This window comes from Rhinolophus ferrumequinum, chromosome 8 (genome assembly GCF_004115265.2).
Source record: "Rhinolophus ferrumequinum isolate MPI-CBG mRhiFer1 chromosome 8, mRhiFer1_v1.p, whole genome shotgun sequence".
Taxonomy (NCBI): Eukaryota; Metazoa; Chordata; class Mammalia; order Chiroptera; family Rhinolophidae; genus Rhinolophus; species Rhinolophus ferrumequinum.
In genome coordinates this window covers 28727178-28747957 of record NC_046291.1, presented here as the reverse complement: position 1 = coordinate 28747957, position 20780 = coordinate 28727178, and the positions used below count along the sequence as shown (strand labels likewise).

General features: G+C 32.7%; 1 protein-coding gene across 7 annotated transcripts in view; it reads left to right on the top strand.

The window, feature by feature from the left end:
• NBEAL1 (neurobeachin like 1) overlaps positions 1-20780 on the top strand; it is a 153103-nt gene that overhangs the window by 94473 nt on the left and 37850 nt on the right. For all 7 annotated transcript variants that reach the window (XM_033111730.1, XM_033111733.1, XM_033111734.1 and 4 more), the window contains 9 exons: positions 4023-4147; positions 5064-5190; positions 10487-10635; positions 11246-11379; positions 13210-13311; positions 14901-14996; positions 15398-15522; positions 17454-17594; positions 20334-20464. In XM_033111730.1, coding sequence (XP_032967621.1) covers positions 4023-4147; positions 5064-5190; positions 10487-10635; positions 11246-11379; positions 13210-13311; positions 14901-14996; positions 15398-15522; positions 17454-17594; positions 20334-20464 — 1130 coding nt within the window. The remainder of the gene's footprint in view (positions 1-4022; positions 4148-5063; positions 5191-10486; positions 10636-11245; positions 11380-13209; positions 13312-14900; positions 14997-15397; positions 15523-17453; positions 17595-20333; positions 20465-20780) is intronic.

Below are 20780 nucleotides of genomic sequence, written 5' to 3'. Positions count from 1 at the left end.
CTAAAAAATTAAAAATAGAACTGCCATACAATCTAGCAGTCTCACTTCTGGATATTTATCCAAAGAAAACAAAATCACTGATTCAAAAAGATACATGCGTCCCTATGTTCATTGCAGCATTACTGGTAATAGCCAAGATATGGAAGCAACCTAGATGTCCATCAGTAGATGAATGGTTAAAGAAGATGTGGTGTATATATATGTATACACACATAAATATATACATACGTATATGTGTATATAACATTCTATTGTATGTATATATTATATACATATTATATGTAATTATATGTGTATATATGATATATAATATATATACACAATAGAATATTATTCAGCAATATGAAAAAATGAAATCTTGCCATTTGCAACAGTGTGGATAGACCTAGAGGGTGTTATGCTAAATGAAATAAGTCATACAGAGAAAGACAAATACCATATAATTTCACTTATATGGGGAATCAAAAAAAAACACAGAACAAATGAATAAACAAAACAACATAGAAACAGACACAAAGATATAAAGAAGAAGGTGATGGTTGCCAAAGGGGGGAGTTAGGGGGATGGGAATACAAAAATGGTAGAGGGACAAAAACATAAAAAAAAAAAAATAGTGTCTTGCACAATGAAACATGAAGTTCTTCACTGATTGATAACAGGATATTATTGTTTGTATTAATAAAGTTCCTGTTTTATCACATTCAGATTTTTTTCTTTAAAAGTACTGGTTAACTACATATTCTGTGAAGCCATTACAGAATAGGCTACACTATAGGCATAGTAAAGATAAGGTTACAAATGTTACCTGGACTCAGTGCTAGGGTTTTATTTACATATCAGTCCTGGGAGATTTTCAGGCACCCCAGTCTATTCTTGGGCCCAGATTGCATATGTGTCCCTGGGACCTATTTGTTGGGAAAAGGACAGTGAGGAAGTAGAAACTATAATTTGGGTCTTTCGCTGGCTTTTCTGGGAAACTGAGTTCAGGCAGTGCCAAGGGGAATGATGGTTTTACCCCACATCAAGCTTCAGATTATTTGTGGGTTATGAGTTCCCCTGAGGATGCCAGGTGCAGGGAACTCCTATTTTTGTTTCTCTAGCACCACTAAAGCCCCTCTTTTTGTGAGGAACCCTCTCTGATGTAGCCCCTTTCACCCACCTCATCACAAAAGTGTCACAGATTCAAGTCAGCCAATCACTTTTTCCCTGAGACCTTGCTGCTGGTGCTGTCAGGGAATATTGTGTCTTTGAGGATCACTAAACTAACAGAACGTGAGTCTCAGTCTTTGTTTTGGGTGGCCATCTCACCCGTCATTTGGAGGAGCCAGTCTAAAAGGTGGGAGAATGATTCTGGTGGCTTTATTTAAAAAAGCCTCTAGATCCAACCAGACCAAATGCACTCCTAGACTTGCAGTTTATGAAAGCTAATAGATATCTTGTGTGCTTATAGCAGTATGAGTTTTGCTTCCTTCACTTACAACCAAATATATAAAATTGGCTATTATATTGCAGTACCTGAAAGCTATTTCAGATGAACAGTGAGTGGTATTTCCCAGTGAAAACTTATTGGAGCTGTCCCTGGACCTGGTGCTGAAGAAAAAAACGTCATGCGGCCTGAATCTTAGCTCTAGCATAAGAAAGAGAAGGTCCATATGGCAGGAGTCACTGGGATGCCCAGCTGCCATGGGAAGTCTACCAATTGGCTTTCTGGTTTCAAGAGAATAAAGAATTGTGTCAATTCATTGACAGATGCCAGAAGCATGTAGTAAGTTTTGTTAGTAAGTTGAAGCCCAGTGGCAAAAGAGTCTGGCAGTAAGCAGGAAGTCCACAGTTAACATCAATCTGGAAGCAGAAATCCAGCCATACCCAAGATCTGGAATTGAGAGTTTTTGTCCCTGAGAAAGAAGATCGAAAAAAAAAAGTAGGACCCCAATGTTAGAGCAAGGGTAGAGTAAGAGGCCCTGTATTCAAGTCCCATTTCTGAGGTTTATAAGCTGTATGACTTAGGAAAGTAGCCATTCCTCAGCCTGTTACCTCACCTACAAATTGGGGGTGTTGATAATAATAGTAATCAAGCCACATACCTGAATTGGTTTTCATCTCTACCATTAGAGTTCTTTACTTTCTGAATTGTGGTGTGGTTTGTATGTTTCTCTCCCAAACTCACCTACTTACGAACAGAGACTTGTACTTATCTCCTTGTCCCTAAGAAAACAAAAATTTGCAAAAGATTGCTTTTAATTAATTTGATTGTCTTTTGTGAATTACAGATCTGGTATTTTTAGAGCTTTGTGTATATGTTTTTCACCATGGATTTATTTCCTTTCCTTTTACCGTGTGATATAGAATTTGTTTTGAGTCAGTTTAGTTGTGTCTTGCTACTTCTATGAGCTAGGGCTAGTGATACATTGTGTTTAAATATTTATTGTTTTTTTGTTTTTTTTTTTACTTGATCCTAAGTCACACTGTTTTGCTGAATAATACTATGGTGTGTTATGTTACATTAGATTTTTTTACAGTCCTTTTTTATTGTGATAAAATACACAATATAAAATTTTAACCATTTTAAAATGTACTATTGAGTGGCATTAAGAACATTCATAACATTGTGTAATCATCACCACTGTCCAGCTTCAGAATATTTTCATCACATCCAAAAGAAACCCTGGACCCATTAAGCCATCATTGCCTGTTATTCCCTTCCCCCAATCCCTTGCCACCACCAATCTTTCTGACTTGATGGATTTGCCTATTCTGGATATTTTCATACAAATGGAATCATAGAGCATGTGGCCTTTTGTGTCTGGCTTCTTTCACTTAGCATATATCAGTACTTCTTTCCTTTTTATGGCTGAATAATATTCAATTGTCCTGTTCATTCATCAGGTAATGAATATTTATTTGGGTTGTTTTCCTTGTGGCTATTGTGAATAGTACTGCTATGAACATTTGTGAACAAGTGTTTGTTTCAACATCTGTTTTTAATTATCTTGTATATATCTATAAGCAGAATTGCTGGGTCATACAGTAATTCTACGTGTAACTTAATGAGGAATTGCTGAACTGTTTTTCATAGGACCTGCACAATTTTACATTCCAATTCGCAATGATCGAGGATTCCAGTTTCTCCACAACCTTACCAGTACTTGTCATTTTCCAATTTTTTTTTATTATGACCATCCTAGTGGATGTAAAGTGGTATCTTATGATTTTGATTTATTTCCCTAATGACTAATGACATTGAGCATCTTTTCATGTACTTATTGGCCAGTTGAATATCTTTGGAGAAATGTCTGTTCAAGTCCTTTGCCTGTTTTTAAATTGGATTGTTTGACCATTTATGGTTGAGTTGTAAGAGTTCTTTTTATATTCTCAATAATAGACCTTTATTAGTTATACTATTTGTAAATATGTAGGTTGTCTTTTCACTTTCTTGATAGTGGTCTTTGGTGCACAAAAGTTTTATATTTTGAAGTCTAATTTCTTTCTTTCTTTTGCTTGTATTTTTGATGTTTTATCTAAGAAATTATTCCCAAATCTAATGTTAATGAAGATTTACCCCATCTTTTGTTCTAAGAGTTTGAATTCTTATATTTAAAACTTTGATCCATTTGCAATTATGTTATCTTTATTTGTAGTAAAATTATTTTATTTTGAAAATTGTGTTTGAAATAAACTCGTATAGCTAGTTAAGAACTTCTACATAACAATGAAACATTAAAAGATAGGAAGTTATAAGTCTGAATATTTATTTTCAAATCTTATTCCTGCTACTTGTACTTCACATGGTATGTTGGACAAATAATTTAGCCTGTCTTAGATACCTCATGTATAAACTGTGCCTACCCATACTAGCATTGGTTTTCTATCAAGATTGTTTGGGTCAAATGAGATAATGAATGTGGATGTTTTTATAAAATTGTGTTAAACAAATGTTAAGTACCTGATACTTTCTTACTCTGTTGCAGTCTTTGTAACTTTAAGCTAAATAATTTTACTTGTTTACTTATAAATATTCATAGGAAACAAAATCCAATTCACTGGAAACTAGCTAATGTAGAAAATTATTCCCGCATGAGACTTAAATTGGTGCCGAATTATAACTTCAAAACCCATGATGAAGCTAGTGCCTTGAGAGATAATCTAGGTGAGTTCCAATCACTATTTAATTATTTGATGAAGATAGTGAGGGTGTTGTTGGGGTTGGTTATTGTTTTTATTAATTGTTTCAAAATTATTTACTCAGGAAAAAAGGGTGACCTTTTAGAGTTGATATTTAAATGGTTGTGTATGTTAAATGCTGTTACCTTTGGCCTAAATCTAATATGACTTTCTGTTTCAATTGATTGTAATTTTTCAAACAAAAACATAATCAAAAACCACAAAACTATACTGGTTCATGTGAAATGTGTTGCCCCTTATATCCATTATGCTGCAGTGAAACAATGGTCCTTTTCCCTTGGCCTTTTGCTTATCCAAGTCTGATGCTAATGTTAAATATATTTAAAATTCTTAGCAACTCTTTAGGCCTTTCTTTTGTGTTCTTACAGAACTCTAGATACTTAGTATCTTAGATGGCCCAATGTGATTTTTTTCTAGAAAAAAGTGCTTAAAATTATGTAGCCTAGCTGTATTTCAAAACCGATTTTAAAGAGTTTCGACAATTCTTTAGGAAGTCATTCTTTTCTAACCTTCTGACTTGGCATTTCTTGTTTTTTGAGAGAGGTCTGTGAAATACCCCAAAATATTGATTGTTAAGAGTCATTGGCCATTCATGTCTGTATTAAATTATAGTTACTTTACCATAGCCACCTGTATACCTTGTAATCAGTGACTAAGTTATGGAGAAAATGAGTACCAGTTTTTAAATCTTACTTTTTCAAGTTGCCTTAATACATTGGCCAATACAGTTGATGACGTGAAACAAATCAAGAGAGCTAAGTACCTTCTTTACTTGTAATATGCATCATTATCATGTAATTAGCAGTCAGAAATTATAGAAGAGCTATAATACGATTTTTTTTTTTTACTTTGTGTTTAATAGATATTTTGTGTTTCAACAGGTGTCCAACACTCACAGCCTTCCAGTGAGTCATTGCTTTTGGAAGTAGTGAAACAAGTAAAAGTCAGTGATCTGGAGGAGGATAAATTAGATCTTCCTGAAGAGGAAATAACAGCCAGAGTAAATATGTATGTATATGTATTTGAAAGAATTTAAAATTATTTTGTTTGAGAAATGGGATTGTAAAATTGTGGAAGATTTTTGCTTGAAATTTTAATACTATATATTTCCAGGATTTAACCGGTAATGCTATTGCAGCTGTTAAGTCTGTCAGTGTTAATTTAGATTATTGAGGAAGCCTTCTTAGAATTGTGATAACTTGGAGCTGGCCCTTGAAATTAGAAAGTATTTGAGTTAAATGATAATGAAAACATAACATCAAATTATGGATGTAGCTAAATCTGTGTGTATAGAAAGTACAGCATGAAATAAACACTCATAAGCAAAAGGAAAAAATTGTAAAAATAAAAGCAGAAATTCATGAAAGAGAAAAACAAAACACAAAGATAAAGATCAATGAAAACTAAAGCTGTTTATTAAAAAACAGGTAACAAAACAGTAAACCTCTAACCAGACTGGTAGGGAAAGAAAGAAGAACTATAAATTGCCAGTGTCAGAAATGAAAGAGGAGATAATACTACAAATATTAAAATGGTTAAAAAGGAATACTAATGACAACTTCATGCCAATAAATTTGAGAACTCAATTCAAATAGACAAGTTCCTTGAAAGATATGAATTATCAAATCTCCCTCAAGAAGAAATACATAACCTGAATAGCCTTAGATATATTTTTAAATTTTGAATTTGTAGTTTAAAATTTCCCGTAAGCAAATGTATTTTCATTTACTCATCTCTTCTTTATGTTATTATTATCATAAATATTAGATCTTTACATATTTTAATCTCACAGTACAGTTTTATAGTTACTATTTTATGCACTCATCTTTAAATCAGTTAAGGGAAGAAAAGAAAAAAACTGTATAACTATCCTTTCTTTTATATTTGCTACATAATTACCGTACTTAATACACTTTATTTCTTTTTCTTTGTGTACATTCAGATGATTATCTGGTGTCATTTCCTTTGAGCAGTCATGAAGGACTTCTTTTACTATTTCTTGTAAGGAAGGTCTGATAGCCACAAATTCTCCCAGGCTTTGTTATCTGTGGAAGTTTTTCCCTTCATTTTTGGTTGCTTTTTAAAAAATTGAGATACATTTTTTGAAAATTGAGATTTATATAACAAAATTTAGTTTTTTAAAGTGTACAATTCATTGGTTTTCAGTATATTCACATAGTTGTACAACATCACGACTATCTTGTTCCAGAACATTTCCATCAACCCAAAAGGAAATCTTGTACCTTTTAGTAGTCAGTCTCAATTTTCCCCTCCCCACATTCCCTGGTAGCCACTAATTGGCTTTCTGTCTCTATGGATTTGCCTATTTTCAACATTTTATATATTTTTTTACAATATGTGTGTGGCCTTTTGTATCTGGCTTATTTAATTCAGTATAATGTTTCCAAGATTCATCTCTGTAGTCGTATATAACAGTACTTCATTGCTTTTTATGGCCAAATAATATCCCATTGTTGGATATCTTTTTGTTTATCCATTCATCAGCTGGTGGACATTTAAGTTGTTCCTACTTTTTGATTAATGTGCTTAATACTACCTTGAATATTCATGTACAAAGGTTTGTGTCAATACGTTTTCAGTTACCTTGGATATATACCTAGGAGTGGACTGGCTGATCATATAGTAATTTTTTGTATAATTCTTTGAGGAATTGTGAAACTGTTTTCACAATGACTACACAATTTTACATTACTCTGAATAATGTGTGAACTTAATTTCTCCACATCCATCCCAACTTTTGTTATTCTCTGTGTTTTTGTCTAAATGTATTATACCATCTTAGAAGATTTGAAGTGGTATCTCAGGTTTTTACTTTACATTTTCCTAATGACTAATGATGCGTGCATCTTTACATGTATTTGTTGGCCATTTATATGTCTTTTTTGGAGAAATCTTCATGCATATTCTTCGTCCATTTTTAAATTGGGTTGTATCTTAATTATTGAGTTGTAAGGCTTCTTTGTATATTCTAGATAGAAATCCCTTATCAGATATATGATTTAAAAGTTTTTTCTCCCAGTGAATGGGTTTTTTTCTTTGTTGTTAGTATCCTTTGATGCACAAAAGTTTTAAATTTTGATGAAGTCCCAAGTCCCATTTATCTATTTTTGTATGAGTTTTATATTTTATCTCTCACATTTAGGTCTTTATTTTGAGTTAATTTTTGTATATGGCATGATGTAGGCACCCATATTTATTTTTTTGCATGTGATTATCTAGTTTTCTCAGCATAATTGCTTTCTTTTTTGAAGGATAATTTTGCTGGATTATAGAATTCTTCATTGACAGTTTTTTCCTTTCAGTGTTTTAAGTATATCATCCCACTACCTTCTGGCTTTCATTGTTTCTGGTGAAAAGTGTGCTATGAATCTTACTGTGATATCCTGTATTGTGGTGCTTTTGGGTAATTCTTTTTTGTCCTTGGCTTTCAACACCTTGGCTTTATGTTCATGTATAGATATCTTTGTGTTTTTTTTTGCTTGGCATTCATTGAGCTTCCTGGATGTATCAATTTGTTTTTCATATTTGGGAAGTTGTCGTGTGTTATTTCTTCAAATACATTTTTGGCCCATTTCTCTGTCCTGTATTACTATAACTTCCTTCGCACATATATTATTTAGCTTGATGGTAACCCTCTAAAGATCTTTCGTTGTGCTTGAGTCTTTTTTCTCATATTCTTCAGATTGGATAATTTCTTTTGACCTATCTTCAAGAGCCCTGCTTCTTCTGCAAGTTCAAATATGCTGTTGAGTCCTTCTGGTGAATTTTTCATTTAATTATTGTGCTTTTTGATTTCAGAATTTTCCATTTGGTTCCTTTTTAAAACTGTATATATTTTAATCTCTTTTTGATAATCTCTATTTGACTAGATTTTATTGCCATAAAACACTTTTAGTCTTTAAACATAGTTTCCTTTAGTTCTTTTAATATATTTATGATAGCTACTTTGAAGTCTTTATCTACTAGGTTGAACATCTGGGGTTCCCCAGAGATAGTTTCTTTTTACTGTTTTTGTGTGTATCACCCATACTTTATTGTTTTTTTGTATGTTGCATACTTTTTGTGAAAACTACATTTTAGATATAAATTGTAGCCACTCTGGTTTCTGATCCCCTCCCTCAGTGGTGCTTGTTATTGTTAGTTATATTTTTGTTTTTTGGTTTAGTGACTTTCCTAGACTAATTCTATGGAATCTGTTCTACCTGCAGTGTCTTGCAAGTGATGTCTGTACTCACTGGGATTTTGTTGTATTTTGTTTTTAAAGCCTGGCCTACTAGAAGGTACCTTTAGGTTAGCGTAGCTTAGTGGTCAGCCAGTGATTAGTTTGTGTCTAAGTTTAAATCTCTTGATCCAGTAAGACTGCCACTCTTTGACAATGGATCTATTTGTTGCTTAGGGAATGCATTCAAATTTGGTGATTTACACATCTGCCCTGACTTTTCCTTTTTATGTTTGTAAAGCTTCATATTCAGCCAAGAATGAGTAGCTCAGTCTCAAATACATAATTTATGAACATCACTTTGTGTGGATTATAAACTACATATGGGAAATATTTGTTTGGAACTTATTTTAATATTACAAATTGATCAGTTTCAATGTCCTTTGTTGGCATAAGCAGGACTTTTGTTCATGTAATTTTAGTAATTTTTAAAGATTTCCTTGATTATTTTCGAGGAACTGGGTTAGGGTAGTTATTTAGGGAGCTATCTTTGGCAGATTAGTCAGCCTTTTAATAGGGACTTTATTTTCTTTCTTCCATGACTAGTGAATTCAGTGGATGTAAGTCTCATTCATTTTAATCTGAAAAGCCAAAACACTTTCTTTCATAGAATATTAATAGTATTGAGAGTATTCACACTCTCAGGTCCCTTATTTCTCCATTTCATCATAGTAAATAGTAGAATTTTCACTTTTAAGAAAACATTATTAATTTTTAATTTTTCTAAAGCTTCCCTTTAATTTAAGGGTTGCAGTATTATCAGGTAGTTGGTGATACTTGTAAAGCTTCCTCATGGAAATCGATTGGAGGGGCTGGCCTGGTGGCTCAGGCAGTTGGAGCTCCATGCTCCTAACGCCAAAGGCTGCTGGTATGATTCCCACATGGGCCAGTGGGCTCTCAACCACAAGGTTGCTGATTAGATTCCTCGACTCCCGCAAGGGATGGCGGGCTCCACCCCCTGCAACTAAGATTGAACATGGCACCTTGAGCTGAACTGCCGCTGAGCTCCCGGATGGCTCAGTTGGTTGGAGCGCGTCCTCTCAACCACAAGGTTTCTGGTTCGACATCTGCAAGAGATGGTGGGCTGCGCCCCCTGCAACTAACAACAGCAACTAGATCTGGAGCTGAGCTGCACCCTCCACAGCTAAGACTGAACAACTAAGACTGAAAGGACAGCAATTTGACTTGGGAAAAAGTCCTAGAAGTATACACTGTTCCCCAATAAAGTCCTTTACCCCTTCCTCAATAAAATCTTTAAAACTAAAAAAAGAAAGAAATCCATTGGAAACAAAATTAGACTTAATAATTGTTATCCTGGAAATGAGACAGATGTAAAATATCTAGGACCAGAGAGTAGCTAGCTTGAAGGATTCACTTAAATAATTCGCTGTGAGTAGCAGTAGTCCCCATTTCTATACTTGGCAGTTAAAAGTCACCTGGACTACCTGAAGACTGTCCCATTCCAATTAGTCCCTTCAATAAATATAAATTACATAGTCAACCAAATGACTTTACTTTAAGTAAGGTATGGGATTGGCGGTGCTTAGTATTATCTCTAGTTCCATTGTCTGTGGATGCTATAATGATGATACTCTAGTTTGAGTTGCTCTTGAAAAGTCTCATTTTACAGTTTAAGAATCAGTCATAATTAGTACTTCTAATAATTATTTATGAAACCACTAATGATGCAGTCCTTTATTCACAAGTTCATATATTCCCTGGGTCAATTCATGTCTCCCAAATATAACTAAAACAACATTACCAGTATTGCTGCATATTTGAACTGACCTCTTTGAACTGGCCAATAGTATTAAAGATTCACTATGTTTGTTTTAATGAGTCATATGCAATTAAAATGTAAAACATTTTTTTGAAACTGAGTTATTGTGTAATAAGAATATTTGGACAAACATTCAATGGGATGTTTTTTATAGATAACACAATTACTCTTTATTGGATACTAATTTTACAGACATGATGTATGTATTTGAATATGGCATTCTTTTCCATTTACACACAATACAATGTTGGATGTTTGTTGTTTGGTTGGTTTTGTTTTTACAGTGATGAGAAGAAAGAACAGGATCAAAAAGAAAAATTGGTGTTGTCTGTAGACTGTGAACTCATTACAATAATTGACAGAATTCCTGGCAGATTAGAAATCACTACTCAACACATTTATTTCTACGATGGCAGCATTGAAAAAGAAGATGGTGAGGAGTTCTGGGGGAATAATTTCTTTTGTTTTATAGTTAAGTATCCAGTTTGTCAATCATTAATGAGAAAAAAAACAATAAGATAGGACCGTGGAATTACATTCTGTTATGTAAAGGGTGAAATGGAAAGACAGTATGGGATTAAATTTATTATTTAACAATGTATTGAAGAGAATGCTTTTGTTATTAATGTTTTTAAAACGGATGGCTAGAGGGGATTGCTACAAACTTAAGTTATAAAATACATCTTAATTTTATTTGTATATACACTTATTTCCATAGGATTCTTACCTAATCCTTTATCTGAAAATAAAAGGATATTTAAATCTAATATGTCAACATAAGAGAAAAGGAAAAATGTTTCTAAGATATAATTTTCAGAATTATTCTCTATTTAATGGGAAGGAAGAAGAATAGCTATAGAGTTTTAAAATAGTTTCAAGAGAAGTGATTTAAACAGTAAATTTAAGAAATGGTTTTTATGATACAGAAATTGATCTGCTTTTCCCTAAGTGTGCTGTTTTTGTCAGGAACTAGGAGATTTTTTTCTGCATAGCACAAGTAATTTTGTATGGTACATCAGTCTCAAGATTTCTTCTGTTTTAAGGAGTAGGCTTTGATTTCAAGTGGCCTCATTCTCAACTTCGAGAGATTCACCTGCGGCGTTACAACTTAAGAAGGTCAGCCCTTGAGATTTTTCATGTTGACCAATCCAACTACTTTCTCAATTTCAAAAAAGAGGTATGTAAGGTGCTACCTTTCTGGAAGCTCCAAACTATGATCTTGAAATAATTTTCCAATAGGTGTGCTGTAATGAAACTTTGGACTCTACTCTTTCAAGTTAGAATATTAAAGGAAAAAGTGTGTACTTTGGGGGCTAAGCAATATAAGAATTTTTTGTTGGGATTTATGTTGGAGTGTTTAGAGAGTGCTTGTATTCAGTTTTAATATGGGGTAGATAGTAAAATATTAAGTGTAGCCAATAGGTACCTCACAGTATCCAATTGTGAAATAATATGCAATATATGTGATATGATTGGATTTATGAAATTAGATTGGGTTCAACTAAACAATAGCAGGGCATGTATTTCTTCTGGAGTAGAGTAAATTCTTAAATAATGTAAGTGGTTAATAGATTACCACATTCCCTGGGGTACAGAAGCCAGGTTCCCTGGGTTCAAGAATCAGATCCACCCCAAGCTGTGCAACCTTCAGCACATAACTTGCCCCCATCCTTCCTTCCCTCTGTCATTCACGTGGGGTCAGACTTGCATCACGGACTGACATCTCTCCCTATCTTGCTTAGCAGTCTCTCCATTTTCTCTCAACAAGTGTCTCTCCTAATAAAATTATTTCATGTTCAATTCTGTCTTGGCATCTGCTTCTCAGATGACCTGGAGTAGCACAGTTGATAACTAACTTTCTGTTCATTTGTGGGATTAAGGTTTACTTTAAACGTCATTCAGATGTTTAAAGAGCATTTTTCTATTTTTACAAAAGAATGCTTCTTTACTATTAAAAATAAATTTTTCTTTAGCGAAATACAAAACGTGTATGTGGTGTTTTTTTTTTGGAAAGCTATGTCATGGAATTAATTAAACCAAGCGTGTTCCTGTTGAATACTATTATACATTTGTAAAACTTTATAGTTTTTAAAGCACATTTGTATATAGTATCTAATCTTCATAGCAACCTTCAGATTAGATATGGAAAATTTCATTATTCCCTTTTTTATAGATGAAGAAACTGAAATTCAAAGATGAATTTTATTACTGTGTTTCCCCCAAAATAAGACCTAGCCGGACCATCAGCTCTAATACGTCTTTTGGAGCAAAAATTAATATAATACCTGGTCTTTATTTTAATATAAGAATTAAAATAAAGACCAGGTATTATATTATATTTATTATACTATACCCGGTCTTATATTATATTAAAATAAGACCGGGTTTTATATTAATTTTTGCTGCAAAAGACACATCAGAGCTTATGGTCTGGCTAGGTCTTATTTTTGGGGAAACACGGTACTTTAAATTGTATAGCTTGAATAATTCAGAAAACCATGAAGGTAGAGATTATTATGTTTAAAGTACAAATTAAATTAATTAATTTGCCATGATGATTAGTAAATGACAGAACTAAATTTGCACTAGACTTGAATTAGTTTTCTGATTCAATGTCTGATGATCATTCCAGTATTCACTAGAACTTTCTCAAGAAATACATGTCTTGACTTCACCAAGCCTAGCATAATAGAGAAGTTAAAACAAATCCTGTATTTATGTGAAATGTTCAGTACAGGCAAATTCATAGAGAGAGAAAGTAGATTAGTGGGGATGGGAGAGAGTGGGAATTGGGGAGTGATACTAGTGATTATAGCGTTTCTTTTGGGGATGATGAAAATGTTCCAAAGTTAGATAATGTTGATGGTTGCACACTCTGAATATACAGAAAAGTCCATTGAATTGTATACTTAATAGGGTGAATTTTATGGTACAGAAATTATCTCAATAAAGTTGTTATAAAAGCCATAATAATCCTGATTTGTTTATAAAATGCTGTTTTTTATAGGTTAGAAACAAAGTATATAGCAGACTATTATCACTTCATTCTCCAAATAGTTACGGAACCAGATCACCACAGGAGTTATTCAAAGCATCAGGATTGACACAGGTAGGAAATTTTAAGTCACTGTTTTTGTGTTTATTTTATATCTCAGACTTTTGCTTAAAAGTAAAACCCCCTTCTTCTGATTATTTTATTTTGATTATTACAACTGCTAAAGATCCATTCAGATTGATCTTTTTAATTGTTTTTGAATCTCCGTTTCCCTCAGTGCCTTGTCCTCCAACTCCCATATCATTCAGTTTATGGGCATATCTTATGAATTAATCTTTCTCACTAATTTTCTCTTTTTAAAATATAATGTGCGTTTTTTTCTTAATAAAAATAATCCAAGCACGAGGTAAAAAATGTGAAAATACAGAGGTCGCCATGGAAAAGGGGGGGGAAAAGCACCATTTCTTCTGTCAGCCAAAGCTAGCAAATGCTCTTGTGTATTTTACCCTCACAAATATCCAAACATCTCTTGAATCTGTACTGCTAAAATCCAAGGACAGGCCACTGTTTTTTGCTTTTCAGGACTGTCAGTAGTTTCCTAATTAGAGTCTCTGCCTGGCTCCTTCTTTCCTCCTACATGCATTAATCTTAATTTGAAGTGTTGTTCGTATTCAGAAGCCATCCCCAGTTCTTTCCTATTGCTTATGGAATAAGCTTTATTTAATAAAATACATTCCCTGTTATCTGTGGAATAAACTTTATTCATTAAAGTCCTGATTCCTCAGTTTGGCACTCAAGAACAATTATAATTGGGCTTTTTATAAAATTTCTCACCATTTCCCACAGGTATATTATTTGCTTAAGGCACACAGTAAATTTAAAGTTGAATGTTAATCAGCAAAATTCTCTGGCAGACCCACACTGTCTAAAGTAACAAGCAGCCTAGGTGCAATGAGGTAATTAAAAGAAAATAATGATTGACCTTTCTTTAGAAAATCTTGTATCTAATGTAGTACAGTTCACCTGTTGCTTTATAAAGGCAGTTTTCTGAGTAAAATGTGACGTTTATTTAAAATTGATAGATCATTCTAGTACACTAAGATACTGTTTTTTTAATATGTGTGTTTATGATGGGGCGTCTGAATGGCTCAGTTGGTTACAGCGCCAGCTCTGAACAACAGGGTTACCCGTTCGATTCTCACATGGGCCAGTGAGCTGCGCCCTTGGCAACTAGATTGAAGGATGACGACTTGGAGCTGATGGGCCCTGGAAAAACACACTGCTCCCCAATATTCCCCAATAAAAAAAACAAAAAAAAAAACAAAACTGTGTGCTTATGAAAATTGCATTTATAACAGAAAATTTTCAAAGTTGAACAGTCCTAGAATTAAAAATTTTAATATATCCAATAAAATATTTAATTAACAGAAAGGATTCTTCTGAAGATCTTTTAGACTGTAGTGTAAAATTTATGTGGAATTTTCTGTTCCTTTTCTAGAGACCAATTTTTAAAAGGAAGTGAATTTAGGAAACACATACTGATTTTATGTCCCTGTTAAGCCTTTTTTAAAGCCCCATTCTTTTTATCAGAAAAGGATAGAGAGAAAAACAAAAGATTATGTTAGTATTGTCAGTAATACGTAGTTACTGATTTCTAAGAGATATAGACTAATTTTGATTTTGTTCTTTTTTGTGCTGTCTAGAAATGGGTGAATAGAGAGATATCAAATTTTGACTACCTAATTCAAATAAATACGATGGCAGGACGAACCTATAATGACCTTGCCCAGTATCCTGTGGTAAGTTTTACATCAATCTCATAAATATAGGATTGCCTTTCAGTTTTATAATACATGGAAATATACATGCATGATAGTTATTTTTCATTTTTTAAAAGATACAAAATAATGTTTTTGCCTTTCTGTATATTTTCTACCTTGCTGTTTTCAAGAAATATATAAACATGAAGAATACTTAAAAAACAAAAGCCTTTTTTCTTTCACTTCATTGAAAATATTCCAGTGGAATTATAGGAAATAATGCTCTGGTTATTGAAATAAAGATGAATAAACATTTGCAACAGGAAGAAATATTTTTAAAGACTGTTTCTTTTTTGTCTTTAGATAAGCATTTGATACTAGATATGGGCATAGTTGCTTCTTTAGGAAAGAATGTCTAAATTATACATTGTGTCTCTTAGTTTCCTTGGATTTTACAAGATTATACTTCAGAAGAGTTGGACTTTAATAACCCATCTGTATTTCGAGATCTTTCCAAACCAATTGGTGTAGTTAATGATAAAAACGCCAAAGCTATTCGAGAAAAGTAAGTGCCTTTTGTCATTTTGAAAGATAACCCATCACTTGTTTGAATGTGTGTTAATTTCCATGGCCAACCAAGTGTTGCTCTTTTTAAACAATATACCTACTTTTGATAATCAAAATCTGGTAATTCCCTCCTGTTTTCTTGAAAGTATGTCAGTTGTCCTTCAAGTATCTTAACTATAGTCTGTTTATTTCCCTTCTTTGCCAAATTTTCAGCTTGTAATAAGTATGTGCTAAAAGGTAATAGGTTCTTGAAATTTTCTTCCCAGGTATTTTAGACTTAACAACCTAATAATCTAACATGTAAAAATATCCATTTACTATAATAATTTAGTAAATATAAAATTAGTAGTACAAATCTAATATTCACGAATAATGTGAATAAAGAAAAGTGAAATGTGTGGAAATTTTAAGTGTCATTTTAATAAGGAAAGGAAGGTTTCCATATATTTATGTTCTGTATGTTTATGATCCACTCTATAAACATCTCAGTTGTTTTTGTCAAAGCAAACTGCTGACAGGTAAAAGAATAATTTAATTTCCCTTTTAATCCATGTGAATTTGTGGATGACGTCTCAGTTATGACTTCTAATAATGACAAAGAACTGTTTTGCAAACAAACTTAGTTGTAGATTTATTTGGCAGTAGATGGTACATTATTCTGTTTTTTTTATTTTTATTTGCAAATCTTCCCCAAGATTTTTTGAGGTGTTTAATATTTGATTTGATTTACTAGTGGAATTTTGCTGTGTATGTATTACCTCACTGCCATTAGTCAAACATTTTTTTCTGACAGTAGTAAAATAAAATTTTTTTAACACTGTGCCACAGGAAATACTTATTATATAAATAACTTACTGATAATCAAAGATACAAGTTGTTTTAAATTTCAGTAGTACATTTTTTGCATAGGTACAAATGACTGTGACCTGAAAACTTTTTTTATTCTCGGAATATTAATGATTTCTATATAAAAGAAATTGGCCTCAGCTTGATGAACATGGATTAGTATTTTGTTTTAAAATTGCAGTGTTTACTACCTCAGACAACTTCATTCTTATTCAGATTTTATACCCACTAATTCAGATGTCACCATTCAAACCACCATTCAAATCAGCTATACCTCTGAATATCAATGATAGTGCTTGCAGAATCACTATATATATCATTTGCTGATGATCTGGTTTAGGCCTTCTTTCTCTCCACCATCTCCCTCCTTCATCTTTTACCTTTAGATTTTTAAGCATTCATTTCCACAATTCTTGACTGATTCTCCTGTTTTTTCCATTACCTTGGTCATAAAAGGATGTCTATTCTTTATATTTATATTTATATTTTATATTGCTTACAATAGCAGAAAAATAGAAACAACCTAAATATCTGAAAGTAAGAAACAGTTATAAATTGTCATCCATCCATACATGTACCTGTTAAAGGTGCCATATACCTATTAAAAATAGACTAATCATTTGGAGAGATGTTAATAGAATAGTATTAAATGAAAAAAGGAGTGAACAATATGTATAGCATTTTTATATTAAAATATATTTGTATATTTACACATTAAGGTTTAACAGATATTCACCAAAATGTTAACATTAATTATCTCTGAGAAGTGCAATCATAGTTTATTTTAAGTTTCTTCTTTTGATTCTCTCTGTTTTTTAATTTAGCTACGGTGAACATGTATTACTGCATAATAAAAAACCATTCCAGAATCCAGTATTACTGATATTTCATTGTTCAGGAAAAAAACTAAATGAATTATTTTTCATTTATTAACATGGTGTGACGATACACATTACATTAGGTAATGAAACATATTAATAAGGACATCGTAAAAACTGTGTTTTCAACAATGCAAATACAAGCTTATGTCCTCCTAATTTAATTTTACTATTGTGGTTACAAAACTTTAGTTTCCTGTTTTAGATATGAAAATTTTGAGGATCCTATGGGAATTATTGATAAATTCCATTATGGTACTCACTATTCAAATTCTGCTGGAGTTATGCACTATCTTATTCGGACAGAACCATTTACCACCCTCCACATCCAGCTTCAAAGTGGAAGGTATGTTTTGGGTAAATACACTATTTTCTTAAGACTGCATGTTAGTGTTGAAAACTCTTTGCTTTTGTGAATCTTTTATTCTCTATTGGGTTATTGTTCAACTCTAGATAAAAATAGCCAAACTAGTTTAATAATGGATCACTCAAATTGACTTACACAAATGACTTTTAAGGAGAATTCCTTTTTACTATTACCCAGTGTACCTTTGTGATTCTTACACGTTTTAGGAACCTATTAGAAATTTAGAGTTAGAACTGATTTAGACCTAGAGCCAAGACATCTACCAGAGATTCATACCTTACCCGATGCCTATGTAGTCCTCCTAAAAATACTTATTAATCAAGAGGAATAAAAAGAAGGAGGGATGAGGGGCTCTTACATTTGTAGTAGCAGCTCAGACAGGTCTGTGATGCTATTGTATTATCATATTACCTGTCAATTTTATAACTTAACTGCATTACACATTTTCCGTATGATCCTAAAGAAACAAACTTCTTCATGAATCCTCAGTCTCCCACTGTATCCTTGAGGTAGCTCTCTACGTATTCACATTTTTGTCTCCATGCTGCTTTTTTATTTAACATTACCATTTTGCATTTCCTATCCAATCAAGAGCTATGTAAACATTGCCTATTCTGCTTTCTTTGCATGTAGCTTTTTTCTCTCAAAATAGGCTTGGGTTCCTTATTCCTGATTTTAGTATATTAATCCTCGGCTTTCAAGAATAGACTCTGTTCTCAAGATTACTCCACATCTCAAATGTTACATTTGTTGTAGTAGCAAGTAATTTCCCCCCCCAGTAAAGTATAATTGGGTCTTTCCAGCTTTTAGTGATTTTGTGAATAAATTATTTTTTACAAAGCTTCAAAAATAGATTCTATTTGTGCTTCAAAGGACACTATTAAGAAAGTGAAGACAACCCATTCAGTGGAAGAAAATATTTGTAAATTGTATATCTAATAACACACTTGTATCTAGTATATATAAAGAACTCTTAGAAAACAATAATGAAAAGACAAATGACTCAGTTGACTACTGGACACAAAGGATCTGAATGGGCATTTATCCAAAGAGGGTATACAAATGTCCAATAACTATATGAAAAGATGGTCAACATCATTAGTCATCAGGGAAATTTAAAACCAAATTGAAATACCTCTTCACACTCACAAGGATGGTTATGATCAAGACAGATTATACCTAATGTTGATGAACATGTTGAGAAATTGGAACTCTTATGTACTGCTAGTGGGAATGTGAAATGATGCAGCCTCTGTGGAAAATGGTCTGGTAGTTCTTCAAAGGGTTAAACACAGAATTACCATATGACCAACAGTTCCACTCCTAGATATATACCTAACATAATTGAAAACATATGGTCACACAAAAATTGTACACAAATGTGCATAGCAGCATTATTTATAATAGCCAAAAAATGGAAACACCCAAATGTCCATCTACTGATAAGGGAATAAATAAAATGTGGTATATCCTTACAATGGAAGGTTATTTGGCCATGAGTGAATAAAAGGGATGAATATTTGATACATGCTACAACATGGATAAACCGTGAAAACAGTATACTAAATGAAATAAGCCAGACACAAAGACCACATATTGTATGATTTATATGAAATGTGCAAAATGGGCAAATCTATAGATACAGAAAGTAGATTGGGGTGGAGGTAGAGTGAAGGAAGAGTGACTTCTAATAGATACAGGGTTTCTTTTTGGAGTGATGAAAATGTTCTAAAATTGATTGTGGTGATGGATGCACAACTCTGAATATACTAAAAGCCATCGAATTTTCCACTTAAAAAGAATGAATTATATGTATGCCAATTATGTTTCAGTGAAGCTGTTCTCTACCACCCAAACATAAAGATTCTACCATTAAAGCCACACTTCAATTTGAATTTGGATGCACCATCATTTGACTTTATTTGATGACCCCATCATTGACTAATTAAATTCAGAGTTCTGTTAAGTTTAGCTCAGCCTCAAACCAAGATTTGTAGGCATAAAAAGAGTCAAATTAGTCATCAGTGTCACTTAGTAAGTCATTACTTAATAAATCCAGGAAAACAATATCAAAGGAGATGAAACACAACAAGTTTGTACTTTTTGTGATTAGAGAAAGCATAATAAAATTGCAGCATGACCACTTGAGCTTCTTACAACTACCATAGGCCCATGATGGAACTCAAAAATAAAATTAAAATAAGATAATAGTATAATACATACAGGTAAAATATAAAAGCTTTAGCCACAGAGCTATTTCCCTAAATCACCCTCTGGTTTTTAGCAGAGGAGTTTGTAAAGATATTTATATATCAAGGATTCCTATAGATGTTAACCACATATATTAAGACTATAATGCTTTCATATTTAAACTCTGTGATTTAAAATAACCAAATAATGTTTATTCATTTTCTGTAATAAATTTTACTCAGCAAAAATTACACCATTTTTTAAGGTCTCTTAGGTATACATTTAATTACTTGAAAATTTTCTCCACTGTGATTTGGTTTTCAGCTATTTTAACTAGATGATATTAGTGATTAAAATGGTAGTATTTAGTTCCTGCCAATACAGTATGAAAGATAGATTATCTTAAAGACAGCAAATTAAGAAAAAAGAAACTCTAATCATTAGGAAACTTGAAGGGAGTTTAAAGGTTGTTTCATGCCTATTGTTCTCATTCAATATTCACTATTCTCTTTCAATCTCCACATGCAGGTTTGATTGTGCAGATCGACAGTTCCATTCCATCCCTGCTACCTGGCAGGCTCTCATGGACAATCCAAATGATGTGAAGGAACTTATTCCTGAATTCTTCTATTTTCCAGAGTTTTTGGAAAATCAAAATCGTAAGAAATAGATAAAAAATTTGACTCAACATGTCCAGTGGAGGATCCTGAAAAATATCTTTCAGGACATTTTTGTGATGTCCTAGATTATTTAATGTTCATTCTGTCTGTCTATTAGTCAGTGGTAGGGCTTAACTGATGCCCAGTTTCACCTGCCAGGGAAGTGCTGCAATGAACTAAGAATAAAGAGTCAAATTTGAATTGGGAAGAAAATTTGTCAGAATACAATGTTTACTAGAAAAGCAAAAATGGTCATAGACTAATTCAGCCATATACCCACATAGGTTAAAAGTGTTTGAACTAGGTAAGATGAAGA